The sequence below is a fragment of the Lycorma delicatula genome, chromosome 5 (assembly GCF_047948215.1).
Source record: "Lycorma delicatula isolate Av1 chromosome 5, ASM4794821v1, whole genome shotgun sequence".
In the NCBI taxonomy this organism is placed as follows: domain Eukaryota; kingdom Metazoa; phylum Arthropoda; class Insecta; order Hemiptera; family Fulgoridae; genus Lycorma; species Lycorma delicatula.
The window spans coordinates 100,619,212-100,638,504 of NC_134459.1; the positions used below are offsets into that span (position 1 = coordinate 100,619,212).

General features: G+C 30.5%; 1 protein-coding gene across 1 annotated transcript in view; it reads right to left on the reverse strand.

The window, feature by feature from the left end:
• Brf (Brf RNA polymerase III subunit) overlaps positions 1-19,293 on the reverse strand; it is a 195,889-nt gene that overhangs the window by 168,163 nt on the left and 8,433 nt on the right. The window contains exons 3-5 of the mRNA XM_075366757.1: positions 16,070-16,157; positions 12,917-13,053; positions 9,965-10,069 (exon numbers count right to left, since the gene is read on the reverse strand). Of these exons, the coding sequence (XP_075222872.1) occupies positions 9,965-10,069; positions 12,917-13,053; positions 16,070-16,157 (330 nt within the window). The remainder of the gene's footprint in view (positions 1-9,964; positions 10,070-12,916; positions 13,054-16,069; positions 16,158-19,293) is intronic.

The following is a 19,293-nucleotide window of genomic DNA, read 5'->3' on the forward strand; positions in this document are numbered from 1 at the left end:
AAGTGTTAATTCTTCTTGGTACTGTAGTCTACATACACTTTTTAAATTTAATTAATAAAAATTTTGTATAACGTTATTAAAAATATAATTTTTTTTCAATTGAATGATTTATTTTGTTACTTAGAAGGTTTTTATTTCTTAATTTGATTACTTTTTAATTTGATTCCTGAAAGAGGGCAGCTGCTCTTTCAGTAGTTATTAAGGGCATAGGTCAGGACGATTTAAATGACATATCAACATCACTCAATCCTCTGGTAGAGCGCAGCTGAAAGCAATGGAAAACTACAGCTGCTTTTTTTAAAAAAAAAAGTAGTTCTCTGCATTTTCATATAACAATGATGGAGGCGCCTTCCTTGGTAAAATATTTTGAAGGTAAACTAGTTCCCCGAACGGAACTCCAGGTAGGGACTACTAAGGAAGGGGTCACCAGAAAATTAAATAATAACATCCTATGAGTCAGAGTGTGGAATGTTAGAAGTCTAAAAATGTTGGTATATCAGCAAATTTAAAAAGGGAAATGGATAGGATAAATGTAGATGTAGTAGTAGGAATTAGTGAGGTTTAGTGGGAAGAGGAAAACGACTTTTGGTCAGGTGATTTTAGAATAATTAACTCAGTTTCAAATAATGGGCAGGCAGGAATAGGTATCGTAATGAACAAGAAGATAGGGAAGAGAGTAGAGTATTTCAAAATGCATAGTGATAAAATCATTGTAATAAGGATAAAATCAAAACCTAAACCGACGATTGTTAACGTCTATATGCCTACAAGCGCCCATGATGATGATGAGGTAGAGTGTGTATACGAAGAGATTGATGAAGCAATTAAACACGTAAAAGGAGATGAAAATTTAATAATAGTTGGAGATTGGAATGCAAGCATTGGAAAAGGCAAGGAAGGAAATATAGTGGGTGAATATGGGCTGGGAAAAAAAACGAAAGAGGGGACCGATTTATAGAGTTTTGCATAAAGTATAATTTAGTAATTGCTAACACCCAGTTTAAAAATCATAATAGAAGAATATACACATGGAAAAGCCAGGTGATACTGCAAGGTATCAGATAGATTATATCATGGTTAAGCAAAGATTTAGAAATCAACTTGTCAACTGCAAAACTTACCGTGGAGCAGACATTGATAGCGACCATAATTTAGTGATAATGAAATGTAGATTGGGGTTTAAAAACCTGAAGAAAAGGTGTCAGATGAATCAGTGGAATTTAGAGATGCTTGAGGAAGAGGAGATAAAGAAGATTTTTGAGGAGGATATCGCAAGAGGTCTGAGTAAAAAAGACAAGGCAGAAAATGTAGAAGGAGAATGGGAGAATGTTAAAAAGGAAATTTGTAAATCAGCAGAAGCGAACTTAGGTGGAACAAAGAAAACTGGTGCAAAACCTTGGATTTCAGACGATATATTGCAGCTGATGGATGAACGTAGAAAATATAAGAACGCTAGTGATGAAGAAAGTAAAAGGAACTATCAAAAATTAAGAAATGCTATAAACAGGAAGTGCAAAGTAGCAAGAAGAGTGGATAAAAGAAAAGTGTTCAGAAGTGGAAAGAGAAATGATTATTGGTAAACTAGACAGACCATACAGGAAAGTTAAGGAAAATTTTGGGGTACATAAATTAAAATCTAATAATGTGTTAAACAAAGATGGTACACCGATTTATAATACAAAAGGTAAATTCGATAGGTGGGTGGAATATATTGAAGAATTATACGGAGGAAATGAATTAGAAAATAGTGTTATAGAGGAAGAAGAGGAAGTTGGAGAGGATAAAATGAGAGAAAAAATACTGAGATCTGAATTTAAGAGAGCATTAAAAGATTTGAATGGCAGAAAGGCTCCTGGAATAGACGGAATTTCTTAGAATTACTACGCAGTGTAGGTGAAGAAGTGATTGATAGATTATACAAACTGGTGTGTAATATTTATGAAAAAGGGGAAGTTCCATCAGACTTCAAAAAAAGTGTTATAGTCATGATACCAAAGAAAGCAGGAGCAGATAAATGTGAAGAATACAGAACAATTAGTTTAACTAGTCATGCATCAAAAATCTTAACTAGAATTCTATACAGAAGAATTGAGAGGAGAGTGGAAGAAGTGTTAGGAGAAGACCAATTTGGTTTCAAGAAAAGTATAGGGACAACGGAAGCAATTTTAGGCCTCAGATTAATAGTAGAAGGAAGATTAAAGAAAAACAAACCAACATACTTGGCATTTATAGACCTAGAAAAGGCATTTGATAACATAAACTGGAATAAAATGTTCAGCATTTTAAAAAAATTAGGGTTCAAATACAGAGATAGAAGAACAATTGCTAACATTTACAGGAACCAAACAGCAACAGTAATAATTGAAGAACATAAGAAAGAAGCCGTGTAAGAAAGGGAGTCCGACAAGGATATTACTTCACATCAGGATCTTTACATAGAATTAGCAGTTAATGATATTAAAGAACAATTTAGATCCTGAGTAATAGTACAAGGTGAAAAGATAAAGATTGTATGATTTGCTGCTGATATAGTAATTCTAGCTGAGACTAAAAAGGATTTAGAAGGAACAATGAATGGCATGGATGAAGTCCTACACACGGGTTACCACATGGAAATAAACAAAAACAAAAAAAAAAATGATGAAATGTAGTAGAAATTATGAAGATGGACCAGTAAATGTAAAAATAGGAAAAGAAAAGTTTATGGAAGTAGAAGAATTTTATTATTTGGGAAGTAGAATTACTAAAGATGGATGAAGCAGGAGCGATATAAAATGCCGAATAGCGCAGCAAAACGAGCTTTCAGTCAGAAATATAAATTGCTTACATCAAAAATTAATTTAAACATCAGGAAAACATGTTTTAAAATATATGTTTGGAGCGTAGCTTTATATGGAAGTGAAACTTGGACGATTAAAGTACCTGAAAAGAAAAGATTAGAAGCTTTTGAAATGTGGTGCTACAGGAGAATGTTAAAAATCAAATGGGTGGATAAAGTGACAAATTATGAGGTGCTGTGGCAAATCAATGAAGAAAGAAGCATTTGGAAAAATATAGTTAAAAGAAGAAATATCCTGGAATAGTTGCTTTAATACTGGAGGGACAGGTAGAAGGAAAAAATTGCGCAGGCAGGCAACCTTTGGAATATGTAAAACAAATTGTTAGGGATGTGGGATGTAGGGGGTATACTGAAATGAAACAACTATCACTAGATAGGGTATCTTGGAGAGCTGCATCAAACCAGTCAAATGACTGAAGACATAAATAAAAGAAATCTTTCAATAAACTATGTGCAAGATAGTAAAAACAAAATATTTCTGATTCAATTATAAAATTACAGCCTGTATAATGTATAAACTCCTTTGTTTTTTAAATTATTTCATGTCTGGAAAGAACATTATATTGTTGTCATAAAACTATTTACTGTGATAAACATGAACTAAAAATAAAAATGTTATTAATAAGTGAATGGCTGCGTATGGACATCATACTACACCCACACATAAATAATTAAAAAAAGAGATTACGCTTAATGAATATAATAAGTATCTTTAAACAATATTTAAACTTAACTGGATAATTATTTCAGCATAATCCAAGATAAGACATAGATTAATATTTTACTATTACCAGTTCAAAAAAAAAAAAAAATTGAAAAACATTTAGTTAAACCATTGTAGAGACTAACAGATTTTATTTAATTATTAAATATTTAATGCATTATTCCACCTAATAATAGTGTGATAATTCATCTCTATAAATAAAACTATTAAAAAACTTTTATACAGTCTAAGCATTCGAAAATATAAATGGCAATAAAATTAATATTAAAAGGATTAAATTCTAATAAGGGACATTTTTATTACTGAACAAATATTTGTACGAGTATATAGAAGCAAACATAATAAAAAATCTGTTTAAAAGATAAGTTTTTTAGCTATAAAATTAAATTACCATATATATTTTTGTCTAACAGTGATAAAAATAAAATAATGATATAGCTATTAGTAAGCATATCATTGGAATACTACATAATTAGTAATTAAAAAAAAAACAACCAATAATAAATCTGTTTATACGAGATAATAATAAATAAAGAAAAAAGGTTAAGATCATTGTCATTAGCCTTATTTTTAAAGTTTTATTTACTTTTTTTAATTGATATTTAAAAATAATAATTTAATATAAAAAAGTTTAGAAGAATATCTTTATTAGTAATATTTTATTAATACATTATTATTTATTTTATTTTGTTATTTCATTTTGGTATTGTACTTTTCAGAATCCAATTACTCAGTTAAATTAAACTGAATTACAGGATGATTGTTCATTGTATTCAGTCTTAGTACAACTGAGACTGTTAACTGTAACTCTTACAGTACAGTGCTGTTCACTGTAACTCAAATACATTAACTACAAGGGCATTGAAATTCAGTTAAAAGTAATTATAGCTCCAACTAGATTTAAATAAGATTCTGCAGAATCATAGAACAGTTAATTGGCAGTAATGATAACCAGTAAAACATAAAAATGGAAAATTATAATAATAAATTATTAATGCAGGAAATAGTATTATTGTTATAACCCATAGCTACAAGGTAACAACAATGTGAATGTCTCAACATTTATATAGTAAGAATTTTTATCTAATAAAACACCCGGAAATTTATATTTATGTACAACAGGAATACTATTTTTATAACCAATGGGAATTCTATCTACATGATTAGCAATGTTACATCTAACCAGATGTAATGGTTTTATCCATATTTAACGTTAGGTTGTTAAAAATCCATCCAGATTTTTTTGAACTGCTACAGTAAAATTTTTAAGTTCAATTTAATTGCAATCATTTAGTGGATAATTCTAAGGCTTGTTATTATTTTTTTCAACTAAGATTATAGTCTCAAACTGCTTTTCCTTCCTATCTTTCTCCTAAAAATACAAAGGAAGTATCAGGGACTCCCAATGCTATTGAATTATCATCTCCTTTTACAAATTTGATTACATCATTGATTTGTTCATATGTTTTTCATTTTTTTGTTTTATCTTTTCATTTTTTGTTAGAGGTTGCCTATGTACTTGCAATACCATAATAGGGTTGAACATGGAATCTACCCTAAAATAATTCTTTTGCTATGTTGCTTACAGTTAACATATTCTTTTCCCTATTTATTCTTTTTTTTTTGCTCACTCCCACATACCATTTTTTGACTTTGTGTTAAATATAATACAACTCTCTAACCAGAAATCATTTGTCTTTCCATTTCACATCACTAATATCTACTGTGCTTAGCTTTAACCAACCCACTTTTTATTTTAAATTATCTTATGATTTCATGTAATGGAATGGGCAGAAACGAAGGTAATCAATAATGAAATGTTAAGATAGCACCATAAGCCAAAAATGAGAGAATTTTCAAAATTAAACAGTAAAATGAGAAGATGGAAAAAGGAAATACAAACACCAATGGCAAGTTGCAAAGATAAGGTATCAAATATACATCTAAGAATTGGAAAGAGATCCTTGAACACATATATGAGGAGCTTTATGGTACTTTAGGGACAATAAGAAAAATATAAAGGAAAAGAAAATAGGACTTCGAAATGTGAGTTAAGAGAAAAATTAGGGGGTTGGTAAAATTTGAAATGAAGAAGCGTTAAGAAAAATAGGAGAAATGACAAGTTTGTTCCAGAATGAACTTGCAGATGAACTGGGTTCTGGGCCATGTTCATTACATTAATCAAGTTCAGTTAATCTGGTGATGGAGAAATATGTAGATGGTAAAAACTGCAGAAAAGCCAAAGATTGAAACATAAGAAACATTAATTAAGGATATAAAAAACATATTAGATTAAAAGATTAGCACAAAACAAGTCAGTAATGGAGAGAATCCATTCAGTTGGCTGAATGTTAAAAAAAAATTACTACTATTATTTTTACAATTTTAATCACTTTTTAATTTCTATATATTTACAATGATGTACATTTTATCATAGCATTTAATTAAATATTTTTATAATTTACTTTTAAATGGTATTCTCTCTAATATGTAAAGAGGTATTAATTAGCCGATATTAACAGATGCAAACTATGTACCAAAGTAGTTAAGAGATCTTGCGAGGATCAATTCTGGTTTTGCTCTGCAAGTTAATTGGCTTCCCTTTAAGCCGAAATGGAATTGAACATAGTTGCTGGCTTCCTGAGATTCTTAGTCCTGCAGAGGATGGCTGAGGGGGTTTGTTGATGTTGTTATGGATGTATAGATAGAGTAGGAACCCAGATGGCTAGGGGCCCACCTGGATGCTTACTTCGCCAAGATAGGTGTTTTGGCCTCAAGGCCCAGTTAGCCGAGATATTCGCTGTTATGATGAGAATGGATGTGTTGAGAACTCTGAGGTGGAATTGCAGTGTGGGAGCATGTAGGCATTGACCTCGCTGTCAAAAGCAGATCAGCAGCGAGAGATAGGGTATGTTTTCATTAGAAGTTTATCGTACGTACAAATTTTTTTTAATAAATTGAGAATTTGAGAGTTGAATTGTAGGACAAAATTTTCATTGTTCTGATCAACACTTAGAATGAGAATAGTATTTCTGATGTTTAAAAACCCAATCAAATAATAATTTCAGTGCATAGTCTAACTGAAGTTAGATATGGAATGTTTAGTTATGGGAATTTTTGTGTGAAACCTTTGATGTTAACAGGAAGGCACAGGGGATTGCACTTCCATGAAATTGGTTAATTTGACAGTTGAGGGATGTAAGTTATAGTAGATGTTGAGGTTGTAAAAAGCCATACAAAGGCAACAGTAAATTGTGTAAATACAGTATTGGAAATGTCTCCCAAGGCATTTGCATCAGTGGCTCCTCTCTTTTTTCCTGTTTAGCCTCCGGTAACTACCATTTAGATAATTCTTCAGAGGATGAATGAGGATGATATGTATGAGTGTAAATGAAGTGTAGTCTTGTACATTCTCAGTTAGACCATTCCTGAGATGTATGGTTAATTGAAACCCAACCACCAAAGAACACCAGTATCCACGATCTAGTATTCAAATCCGTGTAAAAATAACTGGCTTTACTAGGACTTGAACGCTGTAACTCTCGACTTCCCAAATCAGCTGATTTGGGAAGACGCGTAACCACTAGACCAACCAGATGGGTATGCATCAGTGGCTCCTGACATAGGCCAAACTGATGATTGTAATAAATTATCAGGTTCAGAGGGTCTAAAAAACAACCAAAACAGAATCTAAAAGGGCTAGGAACAGAGGGGGAGGTATGGGAATTGGGCTCATCACAAGGCAGGTGTCTTCTCCTATGGGGATCAGGATTATTAACAGATGAAAACTAATAAGTTATAAAACTGTTTTAAAACAATTTAACCAAATATAATAATGGTATAATTTCTTTTTGTTGAAAGTGATAAAAATCAAGTATGTTTCAACTAAAACTACTGGCAATTCTAGATGAGTATGATAAAAATGTTAGTTTCCTATCAATATGGGATCTCTGGTGACAAGCCTTGGAAAAATAAAATAAAGAAATTCCAAATTCCAATCTATCTAAACTATGCATAAGAAAAGTATCATCATAAGATCAAATCATCAAAGGAAAACTTGATGACTTTGGTCAAGTGAAATAAAACTTTTTAACTACTGAAAGTTCATAGGTATTTGATTTGAGTGGTTTTTCTGCCCTTCTTAGCATTGACACTAATATTTGTAGCTGTTGCATTTTGGAGTACCTCCATTCTCAAAACTACTTTTAGCATTCTAAAAAAGAGTGAGAATGGAGGTACTCTGAAATGAAACAACTGGGAATGTTAGAGTGACAATGTGAGGAAGGGCATAATATAGCACTAAAATCAATTATAACAATCCTAGCGAATATAAAATATTGTGAAAAAAAATTTCATCGACATTTATTGTAAATTAAATTCATCAAAGTAGTTAAACAGATTAACAAATGTTGATAAGTATATATATATATATATATATATATATATATATATATATATATATATATATATATATATATAATATTAATCATTTAATATGATAACAGATTTTAACTACATCAATATATTTTATAAAGAAAAGTTTTCAAAAATTCATCAATAATAAAAATGATATATATTCTCTAACCAACTCTGGTCAGTAAAGTGATATAATATTTATTTTAATTATTTACAGTATAAGCTACACCAAGTGGTACCAAGGTGCTGCTCGGTGAGCCATAACCACCTCCTTGTAAGCTTGGAAAGGGTTTATTATAAAACAAACATATAATATTCAAATTAATGAAAACACCAAACCAGTAAAGTAAAAGGTATATATTAGATATTATTAGTTTACTGGTTATATATTTTTCAAACAATAAACAATACATTTTTAATAGTAACTCCACCCCCTCTATTATGATTATTTTGGGGAAAAACCCACTTCAATTTAAATTAAAATTACACATATGTCAAAAATAAAAATTTTAAGTTAAAATAGCTGTAACAGTTTGTTAAATTCTTCTATGCAATTGAATTATATTTATCAGTTCTTGTTATAAACTATAAACAGTGTGCCAATATGATAACCATTAAAAAATATCCCTTTATTTTATGTTAGAAAGAGATTATAGAATTTTAAATTAATGGAGGTCTAATAAAGCTTACTACATTGGTTACGTTGTTCTTTTATATACCAATAAATATAATTCAATCGCATGGAAGAATTTTACAAAGTAGTACAGATTTAGTAACTTTTAATTTTTTACATAACACAATAGCTTTGCAAAAGAATTAATGATGGAGGTACCTATAAAACCACACAATTCATTGGCAAAATGGATATTAATTCTTTTGTTTTACTGCTAAATTTTTAATTTACCTAAAATATTACCTAAAAAATTACTATTAATAAATTAATTACTATTACCTAAAAAAAACATAAAAAATTCTACTCTACTACTAGGTAATACTAATACCTAAAAATTAAATTTTAAAAACAAATTTAATAAGGACCAAACTAATCAAAATTATTATAGCTAAAATTATTAAACTTTTATATTTATAAAAAATTCTAATATTGACAAAAATTAAAAAAAAAAATACCATAAAAGAAGATGCGTTCTATAATAAAAGTTTCAAAAGAAATCTTAAAACCCTGAAAATAACTGCATTAACTTTCCAGGCTTGGCCAATTAAATTATGTAAACTGGCTACTGAGGGCTTTACCCTTAGCAGACTTGTAATTAGGAGGTGGAAAATATTAAAGTATATAAGTGTGCAAATAAAGAATTATGTAAAGAAATTATTTTATGACTAAAACTTTCTGACATGGCACACATGATGACCATATTTCTCATCGCTTTGACTAATCGTAATCAAAATTAAATGGTACTTATGATGCATATTCATAAATTATCATACAAACTTTCATAAAGATCAGTTAATCCTGTCTGAAGATTAACAATCAAAATAATAGCTGACAAAAAAAAAAGCAAAACAAATTAATTTATTAAAATAAACCAAAGCTGAAATAACCAAGCTGATGTACTAAGGTATCATCTAATTAGTACAAAAAAAAATTTACCTACCCTTTCAGTAAAAGTTTTGAGTTATAGGATACTAAGGTCTGTATTTCCTCGTTCCCTTGATGCATGTGACCAAAATTAAATTGCATCAGTGTCCTAAATACAGAAATAATCATACCAAATTTCATCCACATTGATCCATCCTATTTTCAGATATCTAGCAAAAAATAGGCCAACATATTTTCATGCTTCCTGAATTTTTCAATGCTAAAATTGTGTTTTTTTTTTATTAGAGGAAGGACATGTAATATCAAAATTTACAAAAACTCCAACATTCAAATTTGATCCAATTAACATACTTTCCTGTATATAGTAATTAAATAGAAAATTATTATCTGTTCAATTTAAATAGAAAATATACATATAAAAACTTACCCATTGAAGGTATTTTAATACAGAGAGCCTGTGACAGTCTTAAATATGTTTTCCCCAATTCAAATGCATTGATCTGAAGTACTTCACTGAAGTCAATAAGCAAATCTGAATTTTTTATGTTAAAGGAAATCAGCAATGTAATAAATAATACATAATTAAAAAAAAAAGTATGTAATATACTAAACTAAAACTGTGAGGCAGCAACAGTTAAGAGACAACAGTAATTGTATGTTTTTATAAAAGCTGTTTTACATAAGTAAAGTATGAATATTATTAAAAAAAGTAGACAAGAAAACAAACAGAAAAATTTGAGATTTAAGTGGCGAGTTTTTTCATTATTTTTCTATAAGAAGTTATTTGCTAGAAGTTATATATATACATTTAAGGTTTTTGACATTTTAAAAAATTAGTCAAATAAATTATGTAACAGTAGACAATGGAACTGATAACAAGATATTTTCAAAAAATATAATTTACACTGCAAAATCATAAAATACAACCTTTCTTTCAGAAAACAGACATTGCGTGCCAACACTTGTAAAAATAATGGAAAAACCTCAATTTACAACACTTCAGTCTGTGCAATCTGATTTAACATAGACTATAAACTACAACCATCCCTTATTATAATAGTTATCTAAGCCGGATTTAGTGCAATATCATGTAATTTCTATTTCTCCCTACTACCCTAGTAGTGTATATTTCTCCTAGTAGTGTAATGTATATTTCTCCCTATTTTACGCTTAATATGTTTAACTGAACAAAAGAGAACATTTTACAATAATTTATCATACAATAAACAGATTTAAATATGTAGTGAATATTTTAACAACATAACTGCAGTTGAAAAAATTGTTAAGCTATTGAAATTACAACTCATTCAATAAAATCGTCAACTTTTCTTCTATAAATCTTACTGATGCATTTATCATAAATTAAGCTATAAATTTTATGAATTATTTTCTTGTTGATTAGAGTGAATAAATAAATATTATACATCGTTTCTTGATGGAAGGGATTTTTTTATTTCTTACTTTATACAACCTGTACAAGTTTGGCTATGGATGCCTACATATATAAGTGACACTAAAGTGAGTTGCTTTCCCTAAGAATAGCGATGTTCACTAATCATACCCTTGTGGAGACTGATCATACAAAGTGAGGGCATCACTTATATAGCTAAACTCTCTGGGATTTCCTTGGACTTAACATACCAATATATGTTTGATTAAGTAAGGGAAATTACTTCACTCGTGACTATCCTTGTTTTCTTGGGAATGGTTATGGCAGTTTCAGAAGCAAGTAACTTTTATTTCGTATCAGGTTGCCAACAACCTTTTTTATATGACAACTAACATGCATATACAAATTATTTAAAAAAATTACAAATAGATATATTTTACTGTATATTAGTAAGTCTCATTAATGTGTAACCTATATGTGATATATAAATACGCATATATATATATATATATATATATATATATATATATATATACATATGCAAGGTTTATTCAGAAAATAACTGAACATTTTTAATTATACACCAATGGAAAAATTTAGTGATGTGTGGTTGGCAGCAATGTATTCCATATAAATTCCTCTGTAACCATATCATGTCCTCATATTCTTGGATTGTTGATATCTTGTTTAGTTTTCACATTATTGTTACTTGAATGCAATGTGTTTAAGTGTTAGTAGTGATTTTTCTAATGTGCGATTTTCAAGAGTCAACGAACAATGTAAAATTTTACATGAAACTGGGAAAAACTTTCACAGAAACGTTTCATCTTTTGACAAAAGCTTATGGAGATGATGCTCTGACTCGTATGCAATGTTATGAAAGGTTTTCACAATTTAAAAGTTGTTGCAAGTCAACTGAAGATGACAACCACATTCAGAAAATCAACAATCTGATGCAAATCACCAATTGACTGTCAGAAAACTTACAGAAGAAGTTAGCATCTCAACTGGATCATGTCATGTCATTTTGACTGAAAAATTGAATATACAGCGAGTTGCAGCTAAGTTCGTTCCTCATTTGATGACTGAACAGCAAAAAGAACATCAAGTGAACATTTGTCAGCAACTTCTGGAACAAGCCAATGATGATAAAACATTCATGCAAAAGATCATAATGGGAGATGAAAGCTGGGTTCATGGCTACGACTCTGAGACAAAAGTTCAATCATCACAATAGATTGGCAAAGGATCTCATGCCCCAAGAAAGCATGTCAGTCTCGAACCAATATCAAAGTGAAACTCTGTGTTTTTTTTTTTTCGATTTTAATGGAATTGCGCATTTTGAATTCTTGCCTCAAGGTGAAACAGTGAACCATGTATACTATCAAGGCATTTTACAACAGTTATGTGAAAAAATCCACAAAAAGAGACAAAGTTTTGGTAAGATAATACATGATTCCTTCACCACAATACGCCCACACACTTAGCTTTGTCAATTTGTCAGTTTTGTACCAAAAATCAGATGACTGTCCTCCCTCAGCCTTCCTACTCACCAGACCTGGCTTCTTGCAATTTTTCCTTCTTTCCGAAATTAAAATCAGTGATGAAAGGAACATTTTAAGACTACTGCTGACATTAAAGCAAATTCATCATGGACCTTAAAGGTCATTTCAAATGAAGCTATCCAGAACTGCTTCGTGAAGTGGAAACACCGCTGGGAAAAGTGGGTGAACAAAGGAGAGGGGCGTACTTTGAAGGGGAATGGACCAATAAATCTGTAAAATTAATAATAAAGATTGAAAAAACAAAGTTCGCTTATTTTCTGAACAGACCTCATGTATATATATCTACATACATAGAGAAAGAGAGAGAGAGAGAGAGAGTATATATATTTACAATAAATAATTAGATAAAATGAATAAATAGATAAAATTAATTAATTAACATTAAAGTAAATCAATAATGACAATTTTTTGTACAAAAGGATACGAGGTGTCCCTTCAATCCTACATGTAATATATACACACGCTGCTAAAACATGTGGATTCTTTCTCCCTCTAGTTAACTGACGGGTTAAAGCCAGTTTGTAGAAATTATACGCAGTGTCTATACAATGCTGGTTCAACCTGGGAAAAAAATCATTACAAAGTAAATATATCTGCTTTAAATAACAAAATCAGAAAAGGAAATACAAGATCAATTAACTGATTCATTATACAATTTTAATAAAAATTTAATTTAATAGATAATTAATCTACAAAAATTTTTATTGATATTTCTTCACATTCACATGTAGTGTGTATGTGTGTGTGTGTGTGTGCACAAGCATATTAATTTTAATAAAATTATTTTATTCTTACAAAGATTTTCTTAGTGGCAGCTAGAATGCAATTTTTAAATCATTTATTAGATTTATAGTTTGGAAAACAACACAGAATCTCTCTCTCTCTCTCTCTCTCTGAAAATGTTAGCAATTTTTTGTGAATTTAAATTGCTAACATTTTCAGAAGAGAAGGTTGCTTACAAAACTACAAACAAAATACTAAAATTACATAACTAAATCCACACTATAAACACAGTTTCTAAGAGTTTACAACTGAACTATAATGAATGACTGCATTATTGAATGCAAGCAGACTAGATACAGTTTAAACCACAAATATAGGAGACACATGCAAACAGTATGCAAAACATAATCAGTCATAATAACTTCACAGAAATTGGAGATGTTTATAAAACAAGCCACAAACACTTACATGTATAAAAATATTTTTAATCTTAAATGGTGAACAACAAAAGTGTTTATTACTATCAGTCATCAAATGGAATACAATAATTACTGGAAAAAATTACATTCAACCAAACTAATTCGTCCAAAAGAGGAATATAAAGGACTTGTTTAGTAAAACGTTAAGATTAGAAACAATAAGAAATAGACAGAGATTCACTGTAATTCAGAAATGAATTTACCATATTATCATAAAAAGACTTATCTATTTAGCCACATCATTGCAGAGAATACTGCCATTATTCTCTATCATGTATACTCTGATAGAAAACATGGACTATTACAAACCAGTTAGTGTTTATGTTGGAACACCACTACATCAAACAGAATTAGAAATTCATGAGTTAGTTGACTTTATCAAAGTGATGGACTGACAATTTCTTTGAAGTGTTACTTTTGAAAATTTCCAACCACTCATTCAGCTGCAGTTTTCAAACGATCTTACAAAGTACTTACAACAAAGGTCAGCTGAGTTTAATTCACTTCATGTGCGTGCGCAATTTTATAAATATATATATATATATATATATATATATATATCTGATTCCTGTTCAGTTTATGGGTTTGGGTATTGATTAAGCCTTGCTAGCACTCTCCGTCTTGTCAGGGTTACCATTCTCTCTCTATTTCCTCCCAATTACCTACCACCTCTCTATCTTCCATGTGGTCTTCCTCTTGGACATTTTCTTATACCTTGCATCTCTTCCATTTGTTTTGGGATTCTGACTTCAGTCATTCTCCTGAAGTGCCCAAACCATCATACAGGGTCCTGCATACAAATCTGACGATTTTGTAGTAATTGTTATGTTGGCACCACTGTCAATGACAAGGTGGGAGTGTTGTACATCGACAGGTCTATTCATGCTATTTCAGTAACCAGTATGTCGTGGTCAGGTGAACAATGAGCATTTGTGATTGAAGCCTATTTTAAAAATAATGACTTATTATACCACAGCGTTTATTTCACAGTCATTTCAATTTAAATCGACACGCATCTGTTCCTAGCAGGAATACGATATTGTTGTGGGTGAAGAATTTTAGGAACACATCATCTGCTTTAAAAATTAAACCAACAGGACGAAAATGGACTGTGAGAACGCCTGAAAACATTAGCGCTGTAAGGTTAGCTGTTACGCGGTCTCCACAACGTTCAGCAGCGAGACATGCTGCTACGCTAGCCATTGCTGATTGAAGTGCATGATGAATTCTTCATGCCGACCTGAAATTCCATCCGTATAAGATGATGTTAGTGCAGTAACTTAATGCAAATGATTGGGCGTCTCGCAAAGCAGCTTGCGAGGTCATCCTCGAAAATATCCATCAGGATGCCATTATTCTTTTAAGTGACGATGCACTTTTTCATCTATTAGGATTTGTGAATAAACAAAATTACCGTTATTGGGCTTCGCATAATCCACGGCAAATTCTTGAAAAACCACTTCACAGTCAATATGTTACAGTGTGGTGTGCGGTTTCAAAGTTCGGCATAATTGGCCTATATTTTTTTGAGGAGTTAAATCGCAGAGTAACAGTAACATCTTATTGATACATAAACATCTTGAATGAATTTCTGCGACCGAAACTGAATGACTTTCAAGGACATGAAATTTGGTTTCAAAAGGATGGTGCCACCGCCCATACAGCAAGAATCGCAATGGATGTTCTGTGAGAAACCTTTCCTGGACGTTTGATTTCCCGATTTGGCGACATTCCTTGGCCAGCGCGTTAACCTGATCTGGCTGTTTGTGATTGTTTTCTGTGGGGGTATCTCAAACATAAATGTCTTCAGTAGTCAACCACAGTCAATTGCAGAACTCAAGGAGGCCATTCAATGAGAAACTGAAGCAGTTCCACAAGAATGATTGAACGAGCAATGTCAAATTTTAGAATGTGAGGAGTAATGGAAAACATTTGGACGACATAATATTCAAATAAAAAAAAATCTATGTAAGTAATTCACTATAAATTGCAAAAATTGATCTTTAATTTGTTATATTAAATGTTTTAATAGTACGAAACACAGTTTAATTATTATCCCTCAACAATCGACAGGTTTGTATGCCAGACATCTTTTTATTTCCATTCACTTCCATTTCAAATCTCTGCATAAATTCCTCCCAAGATTTTCTCTTTTCCACCACTACTATCTCTTCTCAGTTCATACATTGTCTGGAATTCAGCAGAAACTAATATAAAAATGTGATTGCAATGAACAAGTATATTCATATATATTTGAAATCATATGAGTAATATGTTTAATCAGATGAGTAGTAAAAATATCAAATAATATCTGTTTCTAAATCTTATATTATAATCTTGTATATTATAAAATTACTACTATTATTATTATTTACCTAAGTTGCTGGCACAAATTTGAAATCCCACGTTTAGCATTCAGTAATGTTATTTCCCTTGATTCTCTGGTAAGTCCTGAGTGAAAATCTGAAATAAATAAAATTTACAAAATTATAACACGGATAATTTGGAAAAAATCTTAATAGAGCAGATAAACAACATATTAATAAGGCAACATCATTTTTATCACACACATACACACAAAATATCCTTAGGGAAAATGGCGATTTCTCCTTTGTTCTCCCCCTGTCAGCCATTTTGTTATTTTTATATAAAAATTTATATCTCAAGTTTGGATAGAGGAATCACATTAATATTTGGTAAGCGTCTTGGTAATAAAGTTTTAAAATTAGAAAACAATCAGGAATTAAATACCTTTATAAATTACAAAGTGGCAGCTACGTTTATTTCTCAATCTGTTATATCTCCATAAATATTAGTTTTATCAAAATTTATGTTATTTGCTAAAATATTAAGCCCTTTATTTTGAATAAAATGACATTTACATTTTAAAATTGGTGAACAAATAGCCGAGTTATGGCAGAAAATTGATGTAATTTTGTGTCTGTTTTCATGTCTTCCACTTTACGTGCAATTCGATTAAATATTGTTTTTATTTATTTTTAATTCTAGTATTGTAAATTACTATCAAATTAAGTAACAATTTTCTTTAAAAAATTAGCTTGTTTCTTTGCACCAAAATGATGCCTTTTAGATTACTTAAACAAAGTATTAAACCCAAATTATTTTTTTTAATAACATTTTCAAAATTATTCATTTTTTTATTTATACTAAATTCTAGTAAAACAGAACATTTCAATGAAAAAACAGATGATTTGAAAAATTATGTAAATTTCTTCCACGTATTTAACTTTTAAATATATGAACAAATTATTTAAATATAATATATATTTTTAAATATGATCCATCAGATGACCACCATTCTTTTACAAATGCTCAGTAACTTTGTTACATAATTTACCCACCATGCTCTGCATAATTTCATAGAAATTTTGTTAACTTTTAGCTGGATTCAACTTTTGAATAACATATTGCTGCTGTTGCACTGAATAAATGGGTCTTCAAATATTCCACCAAAGAAAAAAAATAAATGATGTAAGGTTGGTCATTCAACCTGGCTGGTTACATGATGTATCTATGTACATTAACAAATAACTTGGTTAGTGAAAAGTTCTACAAAACTGCCTTAAGAAGAAATACATCATGTTGCTCATAGCTTCATCTTTTTGAAAAAAAAATTTATTTTAGATAAAGAGTAAATTCAGGAAATAAAATGGTATCTAATGTATATAAAATACTTTAGTAATAGTGCTTATCTTGTGTTTATTTTCATGAATTTGCAATCTTTTATTAACAATATCCTTATTCTTAAAAAATAACAATGCCAACCAACTCTAATTAAACCAGACAACAGAACTGTTTTCATGTGACTTGACCTATTCAAGCTAAATGTCCACATCTGGCCAAAAAGTGCTCATTCACCATGATAATATGCCTGCCCACATCTCGGGTTGTTGCTACAAAACTCTGGAATCTAGATCTACTCTTTGAAGTGCGAAAAGATTTGGTTCCCAGCTATTATTCTCATCATCCCAACCAGAAGAATGACTCTATGGAAGAAAATTCACTTTAAACGATGAGGTCAGAACTGAGACAACAGCTTAATTTGCAATGTTTGAACCAATACTTTATTAAAAAGTTGAGGGTATTAAAAAGCTGGAAAGTTGGTCTATATGTATCAAACTGCAAGGTAATTGCAAGGTATGTTGAAATATTAAAAAAAGGTTTCTGAAAAATCCTGTGTTTTCAACATCAGGCTGAGAACTGATTCTCTCATATTCTATATATGCAGTATATTCAAATATTAATTTAATATTGCTTTTTGTATTTATATTTTAAACTAGTCAGTCAGGAATCACTTTGCTCACCCTTTCTGTCAAACTAGGGGCAGAACCCCTTGAACCCAGTATTTATTATTCTCAAGCTTGTGAGAATATTACTAATAACAATTAAAGTCTCTCCAATTTATAAAAACTATCAATATAATTTCTTCAGAAAAAAGTTTGTTGAATGAAGTATGCAGGATTCAGAATAGTTAGCCCCCATCTTAAAAATAAAATAGTACCCATAGTTACCCATACTTTATAAGGGTAAAAACATTTTTTCACAATTCTTAGCATTAACTGACAAACACCACGAGGAGGTGACTGTACTTCGTTTCTCATTTTTTTATTTTATGTGTTTAACTTTTCTTGTAGAATAGTTTATGAACATATATATTATGTTTATGAATATAATCTTAAGAATGGAATTGTGTACAACATTTACATTTCTCTATTGAGTGTATATATACAGATGGTTCCTACAGGAGACTAGAGAAAGCCACATACAGCTGTTCATCGAAGAAGCACCGACTTCACCATGCACTTGAAGCATCTACCCTTGTAACTTACTGACATCGAAAAAGCAACTTTAAGTGGAAACTGTAGGCACATGAAAAGGAAAAAGAAGTCTAAAGGAATATATAACTTACACATTCGCACCTTTAAAACTACTTTTTTTGATAACTGAAGGAGATATTGAAAAAGACAAAAAAACTTTTTTGTAGTTATTTTAATTTAAAATCCTGCAAACAGCCTTTGAATTTGATTTGACCAACGGTTTGGAAGGTTGAATATCGGCAAGGAATATAATCCGACCCACCGAATTGGTCTAGTGGTTAACGCGTCTTCCCAAATCAGCTGATTTGGAAGTCGAGAGTTACAGTGTTCAAGTCCTAGTAAAGCCAGTTATTTTTACACGGATTTGAATACTAGATCGTGGATACCGGTGTTCTTTGGTGATTGGGTTTCAATTAACCACACATCTCAACATCTCAGGAATGGTTGACCTGAGACTGTACAAGACTACACTTCACTTACACTCATACATATCATCCTCATTCATCCTCTGAATAATACCAGACGTTAATTCCTGCAGGCTAAACAGGAAAAAGGAAGGGAAGGAATATAATGTGGTTGTTACTGCAAGCCATTAAATGACCACTATCTTGAAACTGTACAATACTTCATAACAACAATAGCCCTATAGTCCTTCAAGGTATAAAAACTATATTCATGCAAAATTTCAGGCCAATTGATACAATATTTCTTGTGTGAAATAATAAAAGATTTAAAGACACCATTAGATTTTTACATATATA